The following is a 20,667-nucleotide window of genomic DNA, read 5'->3' on the forward strand; positions in this document are numbered from 1 at the left end:
TCATGCCAGAGAGCAGGCTCCTGTCGTCTCCCCCCCCCCCCCCCCCCGTCAACACTTAAAGTCAACCCGCCGGAACAAACACCACAAAGCTGAGGTCCATCCATCATCGCTGGGCGAGGGCGCGGTACATCACCACACACCCTCCGCCACTGTCAGGTTCCTTCACTTTCATTCGTCTTGTTCCTCCACCAGCTCTTCCCTCTCCTCGGAGCGTCTTGTTGGTCTTCCCGGGCCAAACAAGGTATTTATCACAACATTGATATAAAAATTGACCCTTTATCTCTTGCTCCTACCAAGGCTGCAAGGAATCTAGGTGTCATTATCGGTGACCAACTGACATTCTCGGACCATCTTTGCCGCCGCCTCTTGGCCGTGCCTCTTCGCACTATTCAACATCCGAAAAGTCAGGCCGTACCTGACCCAATATGCCACTCAACTGCTGGTACAAACCTTGGTGATTTTCTTCCTCGACTACTGCAACGCTCTCTTAACAGGCTTGCCGGCTTGTGCGGTGACGCCACTGCAGATGATACAGAATGCGGCGGTGCGACTGGTGCTCAACCAGCCAACGAGGGCACACGTTACTCCGGTGCTTATCGAGCTCCGCTGGTTACCTGTAGCCGCATCAAGTTCAAGTCTCTGATGCTGGCCTACAGAGCGATTGTTGGGAATGCTCCCACTTACTTAAATGCTCTTGTAAGAGCACGTGACCACCCGGATGTTGCGTTCGTCAGATGAGCGTCGCCAGGCTCTGCCGGCTGCACAACCACGGCAATCCAGGCTATTCTCATTTGTAGTTCCAAAAAAAAAAAAAAAAAAAAGGCCAAAGATCATACATCATACATGTCATTGGCCGGTGTGCACAGGCTTGCACATAAAAGAAGATTACAACTGAGACGGACCAGAGCAATGGTTTACACATTTAATGGATTGCTTGACACTGTCATCAAATCCATCAAAAAATTTGAAAGGATTTGTTTTTAATAGATTTATTTAACAAACAAGGATGTAAAAAAAAAAAAAAAAAAAAAAAAAAAAAAAAAAAAAAAACAGCAAAGTGAAGTGTTTTGTTTTTTTTTTCTTTAAAAAAATATCTGCCTTTCCCCTTAATCACAAACCGCTTCAAAATTGAGAAACAGAAATTACATGACAAATCCAATAAGGTGGAAGGCCATTACATTTCTTGGCAAATATAAATATAGTGGTTTGGACAGGGTCTCAAACAGCTCACGTGGAAAGAGCATACATACAATATACATGACAGGAGGACACCCGGCACTGCCTGTATCAATTTTATTCACGTAGAAAAACCAGGATATCCTAATTTTGTGTTTTAAATTGTGTTTATGACAAGTAAATATATACATTCAGCCAGCTTTAATAGTCTCTGGACTATGGCGTTCAGTGTCCCCTCTTGAATGATTGTCTGTTCAGGGGAAGTATTTCTGTGTCTAAGTGTAGTCCGAGTAGTATTCCTGCCCCCTACCCCTCCCCATTGGATAGCCCCAAGAGCAGGGTCCATCTCCTGGCCGGGGCCAAGGCCCTCCTGGCGGGGCCCCTCTGCCCCGGTAGCCCCCTAATGACCCAGGACCCATAGCACCTCGCATAGCCCCGTGGTCCACGTGTCCAGGCATGGGTCCTAACGTCCCATAACCCCCGCCACTCAGTGGATGCCCAGGCATCTTGGGCCTAACTATTGCACTCCCCCTCGTGGCCGCTGTGGGAACACCGGCACAAGCCCCCAGGCCGTCTACACAGTTCACCAGCCGACCCTGACCACCGGTGACGCTGTTGCCAAGTGTTTCAGCCCACTCCCTGTCCCCGCTGTGAGTCACTGGGCCGGGTGGGGCCACAGCCTCACAAGTACTGTTCCTTGGCGCTCCCCATACACCCTCTCCGGGTGCATTAAGTGTCCTGTCTCTTTGTTGAGTGGGGGCATTGCTAGAATTTTTAGGTATACCACTTAAGAAGCCAGACTGGGAAACGTCACTCTGGGCAAAGCCCTGTCCTGTTGTCGCCACGGACGCCCCCACATTTTCAGCCGTGTTGGTCTGCGTGCGGGTGGTGCCCGCAGAGAACGCCCCAACAGCTGCACCTCCTACACTGTCGGAGCCGTAAATATGGCCCAGCATCATGAGATGGGGCGGAGGGGGAGGCTTGACCTCCATCGGGAGGGAGGCAAGGTTGGCCAGAGGTCCGGCTGTGGTGAGCGCTGGCGGTGCTGGCACTGTGGTAGCGGGCGGCCGTGGGGCTATGGCCGGAGGCCGGTACTCCGGATCGTGGGTGCTGTTGCAGGGGGAGGCGGGGTAGGCCGGAGAGGCTGTGTAGCTGGTGGAGCCGGTGTAGTTTGCCCATGAGGCCGAGGGACACAGGAAGCTCTGGTGGGGGTTGACGGCGAAGCCCCCGGGCGACAGGCTGCCGGCGTCCGAAGAGCCAGAGCCCACCTGGTTGGCGACTTTAAACTGAGAGATGGCCGTCTTGAGGGCGGCGTAGTCAGACAGGTTGGGGGTGCTCGCCAGGTCGCCGTGCTGTTCGGGAAGCGGTGGGCGGAAGTCCTCGGCCTCCGGCGGGGGCAGAGGGGGTTTCTCCGCCGCGGCTTCCTTGCTCTGCTGCGACGACTCCGATATGACCGGGGCCTCACCGTCATCAGAGTCTAACGACATGTCCTCCTCTTCCACACATTCATCATTCACTGCTGGGAGAGCAGGTGAGGTTAGGACATGGAGATAGAAAGCCAAAGGATGTTGAGATGGAAGGAGAAAAGCGGGTAAATGGTAAATACGTTTGTGATGATAAGCTCAATAGCAGCTAGTAGCTCAATTATTTGTGTACATCACAGAAGCTCCAATTCTACAGGCTCCAAGTTCACAGTTATAACAGAACATTACTGGTTAATGAAATAAAATAAATATATTGGGATGCATTAGGGCTGGGCAATATTTCCCAACTCAAATACCACAATTATTTTGACAAATACCTCAATTGGGAGACGCTTGGTGCGCTGCTTTCATAAGATATTTACACGCAAGAAATGTCTGAGATCAAGCGGGTGGAGGCACTGATTAGAACAGCTACAAGTTAAGAAAACCATAATTCGATAACCAAGATCCGAGGGGATACCCAGTGTGATACAACAACATTAATATAATTCTGATCCCTAATTCAAAGTATTCAATGTTTATGTGGAGACTACGCACCAGTAGAAGGCGGAGTTGGCAGCTCGTTTTGGTTGATGGAGCTAATCAGACTGTGGAAGCTGCTCATGATGTCATCAATACTCGCGATCACTATTCCATTTCTGGAAAACTGTAGAAACATCTCAAATGGTCTCTCTGCAAGAAGGAAACACCAAGTATAATGAACTCGGTGCAGACGTGACCGCATGTCAGTCATGTAGAAGAGCATTCCTCAAGAATTTTGAATTGTTAAGATAAGTTCATCATCGTAATTAATTTCTCTGTTATGTTATTTATTCAGGATAAATCCATGGTATTAAAAAAAAACAAAACAAAAAAAAAACTCACATTACAGATCAGAGGCAGTTCGACGAGAGTAAAATAAGTTGGGTTTTTTTCAGCCATTAACATCGTCCTATGCCTCTTGTATAAAGCAGTATTGATATTAGTCTCAGTTTGAACATTTTGTGTTCAATGTCATGCTAGCAGGAATTGTAGTTCTTCTGGCATTTAGTAACATTTTTGTGCCACCCTTTAAGAGCGCCATGTTTGAGGCACTCTTACATCACAGATTGTGTCGCTCTGTAGCTGAGACATATACTATACTATACCACAAGGTGCATTTTCAAATTTGTGCGGTGGGAGAGAGACTTAAACAGGTTTTGGGTCATTTCAGATAAAGGGCAAAGAAAACAAAAAGTGAAAAAGATGACAGGCGAGCTACGGCGGCGGCGGCGACGGCGAGGAGGACGACGACAGCTACGATACCTGTGAGGAAGATTAAGTGCCGCTGCTGTGTGTGTTGAGCCTGGAGCTTGATCAGGCAGTCCAGGTCCGGAGCTTGGCGCGACTGGGTGTCGCACTCGTGATAAGGCAGGAACTCCACCAGGTGTTTCTTCTGGTAGGCTGTCAGCAGGTTCAGCAGACCCATGGCGTTGGCGTTCAACCTGCGGGACGGGAGAGGCCGTTGGTGACGAGGGGCGACGTTATGGTTCAGATTCACTGTCTCAAAGTCATCTCTTGCTCTTATGGCCCATTGCTGCTACGATTCTGAGTACCGACCTTCCCAGCTCTTTCAGCTTCTTCTGGGACTTGCAGTGAACCTTCCACTGCCAGGGTTGCTCCGGGGTGCTCTTCTCCTCCAGGAACTTCAGCAGTCCCTGCAACCGATCTAAGCGGGACATGGAAGTGGGCAAACTCAGCGCAGGCCACCCACATGACGCTCCAAGGATTAAAAAAATAAATACAATAAATAACACACAAGGTGAGTTCCGCTTACCCTGCGTGATGAGATCGGGGTTGAGCACGAACTCGTCGGACACAATAAAGCCCCCTGACACAAACAGCTCATTGTAGGTGTGGTTCTTCACGTCGTCCAGCGTGTCCACTCCGGCGAAGCTCACAGAGTCGAGCTTCTTCAGAGACACCAGAGCTGGGATCTGCATGGTCAAGACCATTCATATTTGTCAAATGATGAACTTATGACAGAAATGACAACCTTGGCCAAATATTTTGAGAACCACAACAGTGTAATAGGGAGTCTCCGTGCTGTTTGAGTTACTGCAGCTAAATGACTCCATAGGTTACTCACACCGTAGCCGCCTCATAATGTGGATAATCACATCGTATGCGAGCTACATACAGTATACACATTCATCTCATCAGGATATACCCCTTCAAATGCTTCATCTTGTGAAGTTACCCAACACGTTACCTGATTGCAATTTTCTTGGCCGATTCCAATTTCATTCAATTCTATATTCATAATAAAACATTGACTTTTGAATAACTTCTACGTTGAGTTCATATCCGTGATCGGAGAAATCACATTTTCTTGTCATTTGCTCTCACTGGGTATATCTGCTGTACGTCAACGACAAATACATCACGTGATCTGATCACGCTCATCTGATAGGACAGCTGCACATATGGACTACTGCTGCAACTTTCAGTTACCACAATGGTGACATTTTGACACCGTTTGTTTATTATTGTTCATTATTCACTGTGGAACAATAATAGAACATGAAACTGTCACTGAGTTCCAATAAAACAAATTACAACATGGAACATTTACTGAGTTCCAATAAAACTGAACATGGGACTGTCACCAAGTTTTAGTCTAATTCAACCTTTAACTCTCACTGAGTTTTACTAGGACACAACATATAACTAACATGGAAATGTTCAGTTCAAACTTCAAATGAAAGTCTCTTTCACTTCTAAGTGCAAATATACATTTCTATTATATTTATATGGAACTTGCCATTCCAAAATAAATTTCAATCATTACAAAGCATTTTTACGAGTACATGAGCACAGTATCGGCCGTGTACATTTGACCGGCGCAGAATCTAAAAATACGTCTGATCGCCCGGTCACCGGTCATGGCCAATCAAGCTGAAAAGTGGCCGATACACCGGCGCATCTCTATTACCAACACTTTATATGTTAACATTACGGTCACATTTTTGTGCTTATTACTCCTCCACTTCCCATTTGGCCTCAGCAATGCAGCGTTGGTGGATCATAAAGTACCGCTGTGTATCCGTGGGTGTTGAGTGGGTGAGAAGAGGGGGAGGGAAGGGGTTACAGAACCACAGGTCGTACATCTGGTCCAATCCGAGGGATGTCGTTTAAATACTGAATAAATGTACGGTATTGTTTGGTATTGATTGACTCATTGTTTCCATAGTACACATAATGCGTGCAGGTTGGCAGGTTTGTTACAAGTTTAATTCTTGCAGTCCAGTTCCAACATAGAGAACTGGATCACTCAAGATCGCTTCTTACGACCTTGGGGGTAAAGCTGCTCCCACCTGGCTGTTTTAATATAATATATTATATAATCTTTAAAAAAAAGCAGAGTGTCACATTTTCAAAAGACACGTGAGGTTTTGACTAAAAAGTAATTCAAGAAGGATCTCATCACTAAATCCTATTGTTAAATTTGATTAGTTAAAAAGGTAGTCAATGCGGACTCGTACGTCACCAAAAACAAATCAGAAAGCCATTTTCATTCTACCGGTACCTTATGGACGTGAGCAGCGATGTCCTCATTCTGGATGATGATGAGCAGTTTGTCTAATCTGCTGCTGTTTTCGAGAAAGCTTTGTGGATTGCACTCGCTGTTGCCCAGACTTTTCAAATACTCCTTGGTGGGGGGAGAGAGTGAACATTTGTTAGGATGGATGCGTGTCGTCATTACAATGTGCATCCACACACAGACATATGCACCCGTGGCCACATCAAGTGGAAGAACTGGGCACTGAGATGGACATTTTTACCACAGCACGTCTGTGGAGTATATTTTTGCCGACAGCTGCAGAGGGCTCTGGCTACAATAAAACAACGGTCATGAAGGAGTTGTGCGAGAGCCGTTCTTCTCTCACCTTCGAAAACAAATACTGGCAGATGGAGGTAATGTGAGAGATCATCATTACAAAGGGCCCCCTGACAATACAGACTTAGTTTATAATTAAAGGCAGTGACTCAATTTTCAATTTGGATAAAAATACAGTATGACGTGAATAGATAGATTTTGTGCCCTTGTAATCGTACAAGACCGCATTCCTAAAAGCTACTTTGTGTAAGATCCTCTAGTGGTTTGCATGGTGAGTGAAATACGTTTGAATTCAACTCCATTTTAAAAAGGCAGAAGCGCCACAGCTTTAACATATACAAAATACATCAAATCAAATACCTTTGCAAAAAACACGTGTTACCAGTTTTTTGCGGGACCGGGACATCCTTTTTTGGTAGGTGGTGAACCACATGGATAGAACAAAAAAAAGATTCTAAAAACATGAGCTTCGATCACTGGAATGACCTGGGGTATTATGCAAAATGTCAGTGCAGACTACTTTCCAAATTTCAAACCAATACAGCTTTCAGGTAATTTTCCAGACAACCAGACCCAGCATACCTTGATTTCCTTGCAGACGGTGCTCTCTTCACCCTCGTCTCCACAGTAGATGTAGAACTTGACGGTGTTCTTGGTGACGTCCTTGAAGATCTCCACCAGACTGCTGAACACCTCAGGCTTCAGCTGACCGATGAGGCTGCTGGCCAGCAGGCCGGTGCCGCCAGAGTTTGGGTTCTGGTTGGCGTTGGACTCCGGGGAACCCGTGGTAACGTGAGAGGGAGAATACATCTCTCCCCCCAACTCTGACGGCTCTCCTTTAGGCTTGGTGGAGCCCGAGTCTTTGACCGTGCACTGTTTACCACCATGAGCGGCTGCAGAGTTCTTGGACTCTGAGGGTTCTACTTTGGTTTTGGGGGTGCCTGCAGAGGGCGACGGTGCTGTAGACGCGGTTGTGTGGGGGGTAGGCGGTGTCGTCACGGCGACAGGGGGAGGCCCTGGAACCAGCTTGCCCATCTTCTCGCACAGTGCTTTGATGTGCCCCTGGATTGGGACGGAGGTGACGTAGGGAACAATGAAGTCGGAGAAAGAGCTGTTAGGGAGCCAGGCATGGCGGGCGGGCAGCCGGGGGGACAGCTGGGAGGTGTAGTAGATCTGCTGTCCCTGCATGATACTCTTGATGTCAGAGGTGAGGCTGTGCACCTCCTGGTTGAGGATGGTGTCCAGGCTGATGGAGGGCCGCTGCACAGTCTCCTCCACCACAGGCAGCCTGGGTGGTGCCGGTGCCGGGGCCGCAGCCTTCACTTCTGCAACTGGAGGCACTACTTTGACCTCCGGTTGGTCATCTGTCATGACCTCAGGTTCAGGGATCAGCTGTGCTTTGTCTTAAAAAAACAAACACAAAAAGGCACCGGTGAGTTCTTGATCACCTTGTGAGAGGTGACAAATAATTTATTTGACAGGAAAAATGCCGCAGTCATAATTCGTCAATCAGATCCCAGCCTACTGAGCGAAATTAGTGCTCCTGCAGGGCTGGGCAATACTGAGGAGCAACCAGATATGGGTCATTGTCAACCATGTTGTGCGGTCTGGTTGCCCTGTTGTCAACCAAGTGGGGAATACCTCTGCATGTTCACAAACTTTCGCAAAAATGGTGACACAAGTGAGAATATTGATATATGGATTATAATTGTATAGGATCATTATCACACGAAAAAAATGATTATGACTGATAACAAGTTGTTTCCCAAATGGCTCATTATCGATAAGTCGACGATATATTGGGGATGACTATTGCCGCTTTCATAAGACATTCACGCACAATAAATATTCGAGACATAATCCTTAGTATTGTAGACTTTATGACCAAGAAGATATTGAGCCAGAACGGTCTATGACGTTCATTAATCTGCATGTCTTATGATAAAATGTTAAGATAACCAAAATCCCGACGATATGTTGTCTCATGACATTATCCATATTATATATCTTCCAGTCCTGTGTTCCCATGTCAGTCTGCAGTACCTTCATTGGCGGGAAGGCCCCAGCTTGGATTGTCGGAGGTGCGCGGTTGCTCCGCTGGGGAGACAGGGCTGAATGGACTTCCGGGACTACAGTCCATATCCTCCTGAGAAAAACAAAAAACAAAAACCAATGTTCCCAACCAGGTTGTCAAAAAGAGCATAATCCCTAGTTGTGTTTTATGGTGCTCATACGGCAGCTCACCTCGGTGTAGTTAGTCTGCGAGGCCGTTAGCTCGTCCTGCTTCCTCAGGTCCGGGTCAGGGACGCTGGGCTCGCTCTGTCCCGAGCCTGCCGGGGGCTCGCTGTGGTTGGACTGCTCCCCGGGGCCCTGAGTCATGGCCTTATTGAGGGTGGCCAGCAGGATCTTGAGAAGGCGCTGGGTTTCGTTGACCGAGGAGCTGTTTGCGTTGCCCCGGGCCCTGAGGTCAGTGTCGTAAATACCCATGCTCTCCATCACAGCGGTCAAGTTGTAGTTCTGGCCTCCTTCATCTGCCGTTTCTTCTGCCTGGATTCCTGGGAGAATGCATACAGTTTGAATGAATTATAAGAATATCATTTTATTTCATTTATTTCTGAATTGATTTCAAAATTGTAATATCACTACTTTTCTTGGAATTACGCTTAAATTATCTACCATGATAAGAAATACATTTAAATAATTCATTACCGTAGTTTACTGAATTCGTTCAGCAAAACGTTTTTGTAATGCATTTCAGGTCGTATACTGAAAAGTTGGCAGCAATTCTCATTATGTATTAAATGTCAATATCGATATAAGCCATCTCATAAATATTGGATTGAATCGATATTGATAATCGTGAGAACCTGCCCAACACCCAGAGTGTAACGTCCCGGAGTCAATTTCTGAATGCAGAGTGGCAAGTTTGGCTGGAATATTTGTTTTGTTGTTTATGTTCAAAATTTCTCGGCATCCGTTTACCATTAATGAAACCCGTGAAAGTCAATGAGTGTGTTGTGGTTAAAAAGAAAGACAAAAAATGCAACTATGTTGATTTAGTTAAGGCCATAGTAACGTGATAATCATTTTCTCGTCTTTAGTGTTTTCAGGTGGACCAGTCGCAGGGCCCCAGACTAACTTTTTTCACCAGCGTCCTGGAACCTTCCCCAAAATCAAATTAACCGTCCAGAAGTGAATTTAAACCATCCCAAAATCGCAATGTTGTTTCTTTACTGTTTTGTTATCATCTAAAGTTGTGAGTGGCATCATGAAAACACCATTAAAATGTTGAGGAAATGTTCCATTAAAAGAAATAGGTTTAGAACAAAACTGAAAAGTTATTTGTAAACCGTGAAAAACAAAATTAAGAAAAAATATAATACACAAAAAGTTACATGATTAACAGAGCTAATTTTAAAAGAATCCAGATTATATCCGAGTTAACTGCTTTCTTATTGTTTTATATGTCATTAATGTAAAGCACTTCGTAATCAATCACAGCTACACACTTTTTGTTATCGAAGTACAAGCACCTCAGCAGTGTACTTCAGTACAGAACTGGAGAAATGTATCTGGTTACTTTCATCTCATTTCTGACAGAGTTTGGTAAAATGTAACTTAAACACTGATATAGTGTCTGAAACTCAACTCAAATTACTTTTACCTCGAAACTGTACTCCGCTTGGAATTATAGTAATGTGAATGTTTGTGTTCAGTTAGGCAATGTTATTTGCAGTTAGGAAGTCCGAGGACCATCATGGGGGTCTATGTGGGGTCCGTACGTAAAAGAGAGTGAGCACAGATTTCACAGAGCGTTTTGGATGTTACAATAACCAAGCAGTGAAATGGATATCCTGGACTGTGAATCATTTTCGAAACCATGACATTGTCCCAGTAAACTTGTAATTAAACTGCAGTTCACAGTTTAACGCTTCATCTTCCCCTGAACAGAAACTCTGCTCCGTTAGCGGTTAGCTCTATTAGCTGTTAGTAGATAGTTGAATTTCTTACCAGCAAAATAAATATTGATGACTTATTACTTTGTCAGAGAGACAATCAAATAAAAAAAAAAAAAAACCAAACACAAAGCTAGCCAGCCACATCACATTGTCACTAGGGGACACCTCACCTCTGCTGGTCTCTCCGTTGCTCAGGGGATCCGCACGCTGTCGCTTGTTAAAGTCTCCCCTGTCCTCTCCCTCCAACTTTCGCTTCAGAGCGTGGGGGTCCCAGGTCCCGTCTTCCCCTCCCTCCCCCTGTGCCTTCCCAGGATCTTTCACAATGGCCTTCTTGTGGAGCTGGATGAGCTTCAGCAGCTGTTTCATCTTGTCTTTATCATACTCGTTCTGGGACACGCGCAGCTTCGGGGCCTGAGGTTGGGCCTCGGTCTGGCTCTGGGACTGGCCTCCGTTTGAGTTTGACACGCCGGACCTCCTCCGGGTGCTTTCCTGGTGCGGCCTGTATGCATCCGGCTTTTCCAGCGGTGCCCTCTCCTGCAACTGCTTTTCTGGAGGTCTGTCCGCCCTGTCAGAGCCCCTGTCTGAGCCACCCCAGTCCGAAACAGGGCTGTATTCCACCGGGGCTGACGCTGGTGCCGGCACGGGCTTCCTTATTCTTTCAATGATATCCTTTGCCTTGGCCAGCGATAAGAAGTAAGTGGTGGGGTTGTGGATGTAGTTGCGGAGCAGGCCCTCTAGATTGTGCTTGGTTCTCGGTGCTGGGTGCAAATTGCCCCGTTCGTCCAGGTTCTGTTTGTACTCGGGCAGTATGAAGGGCCGCACCGTGCCAGTGTCCATACGGGTCAGGTACTCCTGAGCCAGCCGCTCCACCCCCACACTCAGGCCCTTTCCTGGGTTTGGGCGCAGCTTTAGCAGACCGTAGTGGAGCGCTGGGAGGAAGGGCTCCAGAGAAGACAGGACGGCGGGCTGGGGCTCCACCGACAGGGATTCAGGTTCATATAGTCTGGATGCTTGACAGGAAAGGGGACAGATGTGACAGTTTAGCATTACGAATAGGTCACAGATGCACGTCCACTAGGCTCAACACCATGGCTCAACAAACAGTAACACGATTCAATAACAGTATCTGCTGCACGGCCAAGAGTCCATAAATATTTAAGCACAGTTGCGTTGGTTCCAAAAAGAAATAGAGAAATGGACAAACTCAGAAAAGACACCACTAGAGCGATCATGCATTTTAAGTTGAAGATGAATTTTCATACAAATAAATTAGAATTGTGATTAACAATTGAATTGCCTTTTTTTAAATTAGTTTTATGCCTCCGTAAAATAGACGCTTAAGATAAAGGCATGAAATAAAACGTAATAATACATGTCTAGTTATTGCACAAAAGCTATGTATTGGCACTGAAGATAAGAAAAAGACCATGAAGATGAGCGCAATATACTCAAATAATTGCCATCAGGCAATTATGAAATGAGCGTGACAGAGAATGACAGAAAGAAAATCCGCACTTGTTCACCTAAATACCTTTCACTAAGGTTTTCGAAAAAAAAATGCATGTTATGAGATTAAAATAATGACGTGAAGGGAAATATACAATTATCACATTTAAATTACTTCTAACTCAGTGACACAGTGAGGTGAGAGTTAGTGCCTTGCATTTTTGAGAAAAATGTTATATTTAAAACACATCTTCTAATGCCTTTTGAAGACATCTTCTAAGACATTTGTTTTATTTCCTTTTGTGAATCTGGGTGCGGTCACTTTTCTCAGGTAAATAGCAGATAGTTCAAAACCAAAATAAAAAGCCAATTTTTCATATGGTCGATGCAGCAGAATACTTACAATATTTAACAACCGTCCTCGATTCTTGAAAGATAAACAACGCCTGTAGGCTCTTTTCAAAGCGCCCCCGCTGCTCTAGAGGAAAGAAAAGAAATGCAGAAAAACTCAGTGTTCACTCACAGACAACAATAAGGTGTTCGCCTTAAAGAACGGATGAAATTTAACAAATGATCCTTGTGCCATTTAACTAACAAGCAACAAAAAACTGTGTACCATTCATTGTTTTGACAATGAAAACACAATAAAAATAAACAGAGCAGGACAAAAACAAATCAAGGATTAAACCCAAGAACATGATACCAATCAAGGGAGTTTATGTCCCACCTTTGTGATTGGCCATCTGACCCGAAGACAACAGGAAGAGGAAGCCCCTGTCATACAAGGGCTTCACCAGCACCTGAACAGGAGACACCGCAGTTAGAAACTACATTTTATTTTTTAAAGACCAACCTGCATACAATTGAGCTGTGGACCTTTTACTAGTCAGCACACGTTACAATACCACAGACAATTTTTCAGATTTTTAATATTGTCTCTATATTTGGCTTTTTGGAAAACGACGTGGTGGGAAACCTACGGTAACTTGCGTCCTATCGAATAAGTTATGGTAAAGCAATTTTGTCAATGTTACTTAAAGGTGCACTGTGTAGAATTTAGTGGCATCTAGCAGTGATTTCAACAAACTGAATATCCCCCCCCTTCCAACGAGGTAGGAGAAGCCACAGCGGCTACAAGCCAACATTAGAGAAGTAATGCTTAAAAAAACCTGTTTATTTTAGGCGTTTAGTCTGATAGCCAAATAGCATTAGCAGGATAGATTTATTTTTAATTAACCGTTAGCAGAGTCAAAGACCGGACAGACCACCCGGTAACGTTACAGAGTTTAGAGTAGGAGGAAGAGCCAGTGTTTGGTTTGTCCATTCTGGGCTACTGTAGAAACATGGTGGTGCAACATGGTAGGAACCTGCTTCCTATGTAGATATAAAAGGACTCATTCTAAGGTAATAAAAACACAACAAATTCTTATTTTACACTAGTTAAAACATACTTGTGAATATTATATTCCATTTCTGTCAAGTCCGTTCCACTAAATTTGACACACTGCAACTTTAATTTTGCTGTATTTTGTGACAATTCAATTTCTCAACATTTTAGGCCATTGTGGTCCTTAAAACAGGAGCTACAATCAAATTAGGAAGGGACATTTACAGTCACAACATGGCTCTAATCATCCAGGCCTGTCTTCCTCAATTGTCCTGCATATTTGTCAGCAGCTATTAAAGAGAAGCCTGGTTCACCCCCGGAGATGAAGTATGAGCAGATCCCGAAAAATAAAAGTTGAATATCATCATTATATCCCTTCGCAAGCACGGACTAGTATATACACCATTGCAGCTTTTCCTCCTGTTTAAATTCAGGAGTAAAAAATAAAAATAAATTGTTGGAATCATTGAGGGACTTACCATCCTGTCCCTCTCTAGTTTGTGGACCAGACCGGCCAAGCTGCCGAAGGATGGCTTGCCCTTGCCGTCCACCACCTCGAACAAGCTGCAGGACATTCCGTACTTCATCACTGTGGACGGAAAAATAAAATGTTACAACCACAGCTAGTCAAAAAGTGCGAGTTGCTCATTTGACTCCGGTATTAGATGCGACTCCAGTTTCGCTCGATTCATGTATGTTTACGCTTGTGTTTGCGGTAAGAGGACACTTTATTAATCCCTCGGGGGGAATATTCTGGTGATCAGCGAGCAAGAACTGTAGGGCGCCGGACTGTGTCAGGAACTAGCAGAAATAACATAGCATTCTCAAGGCTGGAAAACACATCCCACAATGCATCACCAGAGCAAGACATTGGTAAATGTTTCCACGCAGTGTCCTCCACATCAATCCGCAAAGTGCATTTCATTACCAACACAACACTGGCTGTACTGCTGAGCATTTGGACAAATAAAACTTTGAAACACGCTGAAAGGAAGTGTCCGTGTGGCTCCGTGTCGACAATTTGGTCTGAAAGCCATCGTTGTTTCTACTAACACAATAAAGTACACTGGACGATAGTATGGGTACAGTACAGGCAGTACTCTATTCCAGATACGTGTTCGGTGAAACACCCACTCTCCGGCAGGTTCTAGCTTCAGCTCACATCGCACAGTCTCATTGAATCAGGTGTGCAGGAGTAGAGCTGGAGCTCAATACTTCTCAACGGGGAAAACACCGATCTTCACTTCAGCAATCAACACCAGACGCATTCCACATTTTGTGGATGCACAGTGCTGTTGTTCATCTGGGCCGGTGACAGCGGTGTGACCGGCGCTAGCTTGTAAAATATTGTAGTCCCGACTGACCTTCCCGTGAGATGTTGTAGGTGTCCCAAGAGAAGAGCATGGAAGGTATCTTCCTCTTCACCTGATCCAGCTGCATGCCCTGAATCATCTCCAATCTCTCAGGCCTGCAGAGACACACGGTCACACAGAAATGTCATCAATGCCATCAGCACAAAACTCAAGTTTACATTAGCCTTGAGCTTAAACATCCATTTTCAAGCAGGAACCATTTTTTTTTTCTACATTCAAACCCCACTCCAACCCCCCATTATGCACTGCAAAAGTATAGCTTGAAAGGCTAAAATATGTTTTTGCGAAGACGTTAATTCTATTTTTGGACAGTGACTGGAGATGCTGTGAGTGCGATGGCAACGATAACTCACAGTTTGAAAGGCAGGTAGGGTCGGGTGGAGGAGCGTAAACAGACTTGGAACAACTCCTGGCCCTTATTCACCAGCGGGCCGCTCCAGACAGTGTAGCAGCTTTTCCCTGCGCGGCATCAACGGAGCAGGTTAGAGGCCACATGTGATACACAACGAAAACAGCACGCTTGGAACTTTGAAACATCTGACAAACAGTTTAGCGCTGGTCGTTTTAGTTTTTAGGTTTAGGGGAAATAGGCGTCAAATGTAGTGGTGTGATGGAATGCAGTTGATCCGTAGAGCAGATTTGCATTAAATTTGGTTTGTTATAAACGTGAGAAATTCACCATGATACTGGTTTCTTATTGAATTCACATTTAGTTACTGGGAGTGGATCTAATCATATTTTTTTCATCCACTATCATGTTTAAAGGAAGAAGGTATCATGCGTGCCTCATATTGTACCTTAATTTAACACTTCAGAATATTGAATATTTTAAATATTTGGAAGATTTTATTTAAACATTGTACATCTTGAATGTTGTTTTCATTTAAGGCCATGGGCAAAAGTTCCTTGCTTTAAGTGTTTTACAGAATAAATCGAAAGCAAAGTTACATTTGTCCTCCCCCTTTTTTTTGCTGATCAAAAAAATAAATCATTTGATCTGTGACTCAAAACCGTGATAAGAGCTGAACCATGAGTTTTGTGATCTGTTGCACCCCTAGTCAAAGGTTTTCAGAAGTGGCTAAGTACGCCATTTGTTGAGCTTAAGTTAGTGTTATGCTCAACATAATGTCATTGTATACCAACAGCATGAAATGAACTCAACTCTATGCACATTAAGAATAATAAAATAGTCAATTTACAAGTTACGTACCTCTACTTCCTTCATGGAAAATTGCATTGAACCTGTTTTGTGAGGAAAACATAAACAAATCAAATAAATTTCCTCTAAATTAAGCTCAAGTTGACCTTCAGCACCTTTCTCGGGACATACCTGTGTGCAGTTAAAGGTGCAGAGACAGACTCCTTGCCTTTGTACTGGAAAGAAACCACAGCGTATGGACACACATGTCTTGGACGTGCCTTGATCTCGTCAAATGCAAACTCAAAAAAGTATTGCTGAAAGGAAAAGAAAACATTAAGGCCGAGAGATATCACACAGCAGTGTATTTAGCTTGGAGCACTCCTTTTGATTGAACATGCAACAGAAGATCAGTATCAACACGGGGAAACCGCTTATAGCCCAGTCACCTGTGTGAGCTCAAAAGCCCTATACGATAGCAGCGACGTGACCCTGTTGGCACTCTTGGACACGTGGCAGTCAAACTTGGGTGTCGGTTCCATTGCATTCTTAGGCATGTTGTCAAAGATGTTCTTTAATCGGCCCTGAGAGACAAAACCAACTGGTTGGTTGAATGTCATACAGGTAATTAAATCCTTGATGTAAGTGTTCTGATGTTATTATGGTGAGTGCTTTCAGTTTCCTTACCCTCATAACTTTGAAAATTATCATATCACCAGAAGTGCCGACTTCAAATGGATTTATTTGTAACAAATCAGAGAATTTGGAGAGATAAACACCTGAAATGACAAAGGGAAAAGAAAAATAATAATAAAAAAATAAAAATGAATAAAAAAATGTGCAGCAAAAATCACAACATTTTCTGGGCGTTTATGCTTACATTTTAAAGAGCACTTGGCAACAAAAGTTTCTGCGTCAAAGCAGAGTAAATACAGTAGCTAGCTGAGAGCCAACACTCGGGATGTGTCGCAAATGCTGGGGTCACTCTCAGCTGTTGCTAAACCATGTATTGAATATATTCTATTGCAACTTTATCGGGTCAAAATGCTAAGCTGCTACCCAGGGGATAAAGGCAAAGCATAAGAGACACCTCACGGTAGCTTTTACACGCAGACACGACCAATCCAACATCTCCAGGCCTTATTGACAAATAAATAAATAAATAAATAAATAAATAAATAAATAGATAGATAAATAAAAAACCCTTGAGGCAAAGTTTGAAGAGAATCCTGTCGAACGAAAGGGAATAGTTTGAAACCAGACCCATATCTTCCATACTTAACACTACTACAAAATAACTCTACTACGACATCGACTTCCCAGGCGGGTTTGTTTACAAGGGAAGATCAATGTCTGAAGACGAAGAGCATGGAAACTCACCCACTGCTGGATTTCCTAGCGTAGTAATCCTGGAGTGTCCAACAGACAGACCCTTTTCACAGATCCACTGGAGCTGGAAAAACACACAGGAACAAACAGACAAAGCTCAGATTCGCACAGAAAAGCCACCCAGGTCCATCCAATTGTTGATCCCCTCTTCTCGCTGGTGGAAGGGGGCTCCACAGGCAGGCTAACCTTGGCTTTGTCTGGATAAAGGAAGCAGTAAGACTCTGCCAGCTCCTGCTCCGTCCGCCCCTCCTGCTTCATCTCTCTCCGCTTTTCTATAAACTACAGAGGGGAAAAAGGGCAGATGATTAGTTAAAAAAAAACAAAAAACAAAACTCAAGCATTGATTACATTTAATTACAAGTTTCATAAAAGCAAGTTGCTAACAGCACTTGCAGACACCATCAGAACCTCACAGTTGATGTTTCGCTTTGCGATCACAACACCATTAAGCCCATTAATCATTTTGGACATGTCATGGCGTCACACAAGAAATGATTGAAAAAGCTTACATAGTGACATGTCACACATTGGAATAATGGTGGTGGAAAAAGAGCGGCCTACCTCCTTCTCCAGAAGCTCATTGTGAATGAGCCTGGCTTTGCAGTAGGTAAAGCTCCCTCGTGATGACGAGTCCAGATAAAACGAGGCAAGGGTCTTCACAAGGTCCTCAAACTCCCGGCTGTCGGGGGGAAGGAGCTGGTACAAGCCTGCGCCCAGAAACATGGAAGGAGTGGATTAGAAAATATGCGACATCAGCAAAATTAAGATGAGCGTGCGTGCGTGCGTGGGGAAAGGGGGTCAGGCAAAAAGGTAGCACGACCATGACAAAACAACAAGCCAAATTCATCAGGATAGGGTCATCTTGCCTCATGGTTATGAGACGTGACATACAATTCTAGACGTGAATTAATTAAGCAACAGAGCAGCAGTCCCACCGCTTTAACGTCATACTTCTATAACAAGCACTTCTTTGCCTACCACCAACCTGATCTTTACGTAGAGTATTTATTACGATTCTCGCATGCTATCCTATGACAGACGAGGCCTAAAAGAAGCAAGTTATGTGGAGTAGATGCATCGGGGCAGAGATTGTTTGTGGGTTAGTAGAGTCCGATTTTCCAGCAATGGCGTTGAAAAGACATTGCTAATGAACCACTATTTTCTACACCCTGCTAGAGTCAGTAGAATAATCTACCCATACACTTAGAAACACCCAGAAAAGGTCTGTCAAGTTAGTTTGTGTTGATCAAATTTGCAAAAAAACGTTTGGATAGTTATTCAAAGTAAGTGTCTTTAGCCTGCTAGCAACGCACCGATCAACGAGACTATCTGCACGGGACAATACAACCAAACTGTAGGCCGGTGAGTAGTAAACCCCACAGAGGTGAGGCCATGAGGGCAGCCTGCAAGACAAGAGGTGCCCTGCCCTCACAGTGGTAGACAGTACCACCGACTACTCTATCAAGGGGGAAATGAAGGCGATTGTCCAGGATCTTAACAAACCCTCACTTGGGCAAGGCTCAACCCGCCGAGGCAGCATTTATTAAATATTAACAGAGGGACTGCTCGAGCCGCCGCTGCCCGGGTCCGCATAAAAGACAAACTGTGAAATCCCCCAAGGCCTCACAGCTGCCATTGCCAACCCGACACTGTGGACTGGGTGTTCCTACCCTCAGATATAACAGGGAGCAAGGACCCTCTCACAGTGTGTCTATGGAACTAGTGGACTGATGACACCAGGTGGATGATTCTAACCGCCAAGGACTGGTCCTGTCGCTGACAACATCTCTACTTGCACGTGAAAAGTGAACCCCCTTCAGACCACACCGTGATGGAGGGCTGTGGAAATAAACTCGACCTGACTACACTCAGTGGAGTGGTACTAACTGTCAGGTGCACGATAGTGTTCCTATCAGATGCTGGGCGTGTAGCACCCACTGGGCTTTGGGTTATGAGAGTGAGTTTCAATTGCATCTCCTGCTGTCAAGACACCACGGTGACTTCCCCCTTCCAAAAAAAACCAAAACAAAACAAATGCAGACTTTTAATAGCCAGGTCTCCACAGCACAGTAAGGTCACCCCTTACATGGAAGACCCCATGCACACCAGCAGGGCAACTGCCAAAACTAACAGTAGCCGCGGCAGAATAATTAAGGGCATCCACAAACATAACAATGCAATAATAACCCCAACAAGTAATGGTGGATATTTTGGGGCTAACTAGCAGGCCAGCTGCACACAGCGATGGGAGGAGGCACTGGACCGAACAACACACGCAAACCACCTTTCCGCTCTTTCGCCTTCCGCGGGATTTGGAAATTCCTCCGCGGCGGCTCGTCGCCGGCTCTGTGGCCCGGTAAGGGCGAGCTCCCGCCGGAGCTCCTGGGGGCGTCCGTCTGCCCGCTCCTCCGCCGCTCTGGGGCTTCTCGTTCGGGCATTACACCGTCCTCGCATACAGCCTGGTCGCCATTTTGGTTGGCTGTGGCCGAGGTGGTGGCGGTGGACGGCGGATTCCTCACGTCTCTGCGGCCCTCGCCCTTCTCGGTACATTCCGTGTCCGTCTTCCCCTCCGCGTTGGGGTTCAGGGCCATTTTTCGGGGACCGTGCGCGTCTCGCGGGGGCGACGTAGCTCTTTCCGATAACGGCCGCTTCATACACACATTCTCCTTCTCACCCAACCTCCGCCATTGTGAATATGACGTACGCGTTCTTCTCCACCGCCGCAAAGAGCTGCCGTCACCCTGGTTTACGTACGGGAAGATCCGCGCCCCCTAGCGGCCATGTGGGGGCACGGCCCGATTCACATGAATTATATTTAAAAGAATAATAACCTGTTTATATGGCACATTTCATACACAAAGCGCAACTAGAAGTACTCGCAAAAGTATTGACACGCATCCAAATCTGTTTTGATATGCTTATAGTTGATGGAACGGCGCCACAGGGCCATTCAGTGCAGCTATAACTTTTTGAGTTATCGTTTAGAGCCAAAGCAAGCGGCTTCAAATTCTGTGTTTTAGAGTCAAGAGAGGTAAAAGAACTGAGTCAAAAGTACCTTCAAACATATATTCAGGTAAAAGTTTAAAAACGGTATTGCTTCTCGCGTCTCTTCATAAATGTACGAGTTTTTAAAAGATTAGCCCGACTTCAATAAATGTAAATACTTTCTCTCTGGTGATAATGATAATGATGCACAATTGTTGAAAGATCTATCACCACTGTTAGGGACGCGCTCAAGGGCATGTATTCACTTGCTGCGTTACAACTTCAAAACAAACAGAGTTAAAGCGTTCTATTGTTGAAAATGATATTGCAAAAGCCCATACAGACTTGACTCGTCTTTGATTACACCAAAAAAAAAAAATTAATATAAAAACAATGGCATCCTCAGACATGACTATCTATTGTAATACAACATTTTACCACCAGGAGGCGCCCAATCAGCAGAATTTCCTC

General features: G+C 45.0%; 1 protein-coding gene across 2 annotated transcripts; it reads right to left on the minus strand.

Annotated features, from left to right (window-relative positions):
• Nucleotides 1-1,065: 1,065 nt before the first annotated feature.
• Nucleotides 1,066-19,952, minus strand: tasorb (transcription activation suppressor b). Of its 2 annotated transcripts, none has more exons than XM_080015836.1 (23): nucleotides 19,496-19,952; nucleotides 17,773-17,918; nucleotides 17,398-17,490; nucleotides 17,203-17,275; nucleotides 16,510-16,601; nucleotides 16,272-16,406; nucleotides 16,015-16,139; nucleotides 15,895-15,926; nucleotides 15,038-15,143; nucleotides 14,676-14,779; nucleotides 13,791-13,900; nucleotides 12,652-12,724; nucleotides 12,328-12,402; nucleotides 10,649-11,488; nucleotides 8,764-9,074; nucleotides 8,563-8,665; nucleotides 7,102-7,922; nucleotides 6,208-6,330; nucleotides 4,456-4,615; nucleotides 4,239-4,347; nucleotides 3,945-4,123; nucleotides 3,198-3,332; nucleotides 1,066-2,692 (listed from the first exon to the last, which is right to left on the minus strand). In XM_080015836.1, the coding sequence occupies exons 1-23, from the start codon at nucleotides 19,863-19,865 to the stop codon at nucleotides 1,452-1,454; spliced, it is 5,556 nt and encodes a 1,851-aa protein (XP_079871962.1). In that variant the 5' UTR covers nucleotides 19,866-19,952; the 3' UTR covers nucleotides 1,066-1,451. The 2 variants fall into 2 exon arrangements, with proteins under 2 accessions (XP_079871962.1, XP_079871961.1); XM_080015835.1 differs by having other exon boundaries at nucleotides 1,066-2,695.
• Nucleotides 19,953-20,667: the final 715 nt, after the last annotated feature.

This window comes from Zeus faber, assembly GCF_960531495.2.
Source record: "Zeus faber genome assembly, chromosome: 15".
NCBI classification, from domain to species: Eukaryota; Metazoa; Chordata; class Actinopteri; order Zeiformes; family Zeidae; genus Zeus; species Zeus faber.

Coding starts and splice junctions, on each gene's coding strand:
- tasorb (XM_080015835.1), bottom strand. CDS start 19,865: ATGAAGCGGCCGTTATCGGAAAGAGCTACGTCGCCCCCGCGAGACGCG. Junction 9,075..10,648: donor CAACGGAGAGACCAGCAGAG/GTGAGGTGTCCC, acceptor GCATTCTCCCAG/GAATCCAGGCAGAAGAAACG. Junction 6,331..7,101: donor CCGTCTGCAAGGAAATCAAG/GTATGCTGGGTC, acceptor CCCCCCACCAAG/GAGTATTTGAAAAGTCTGGG.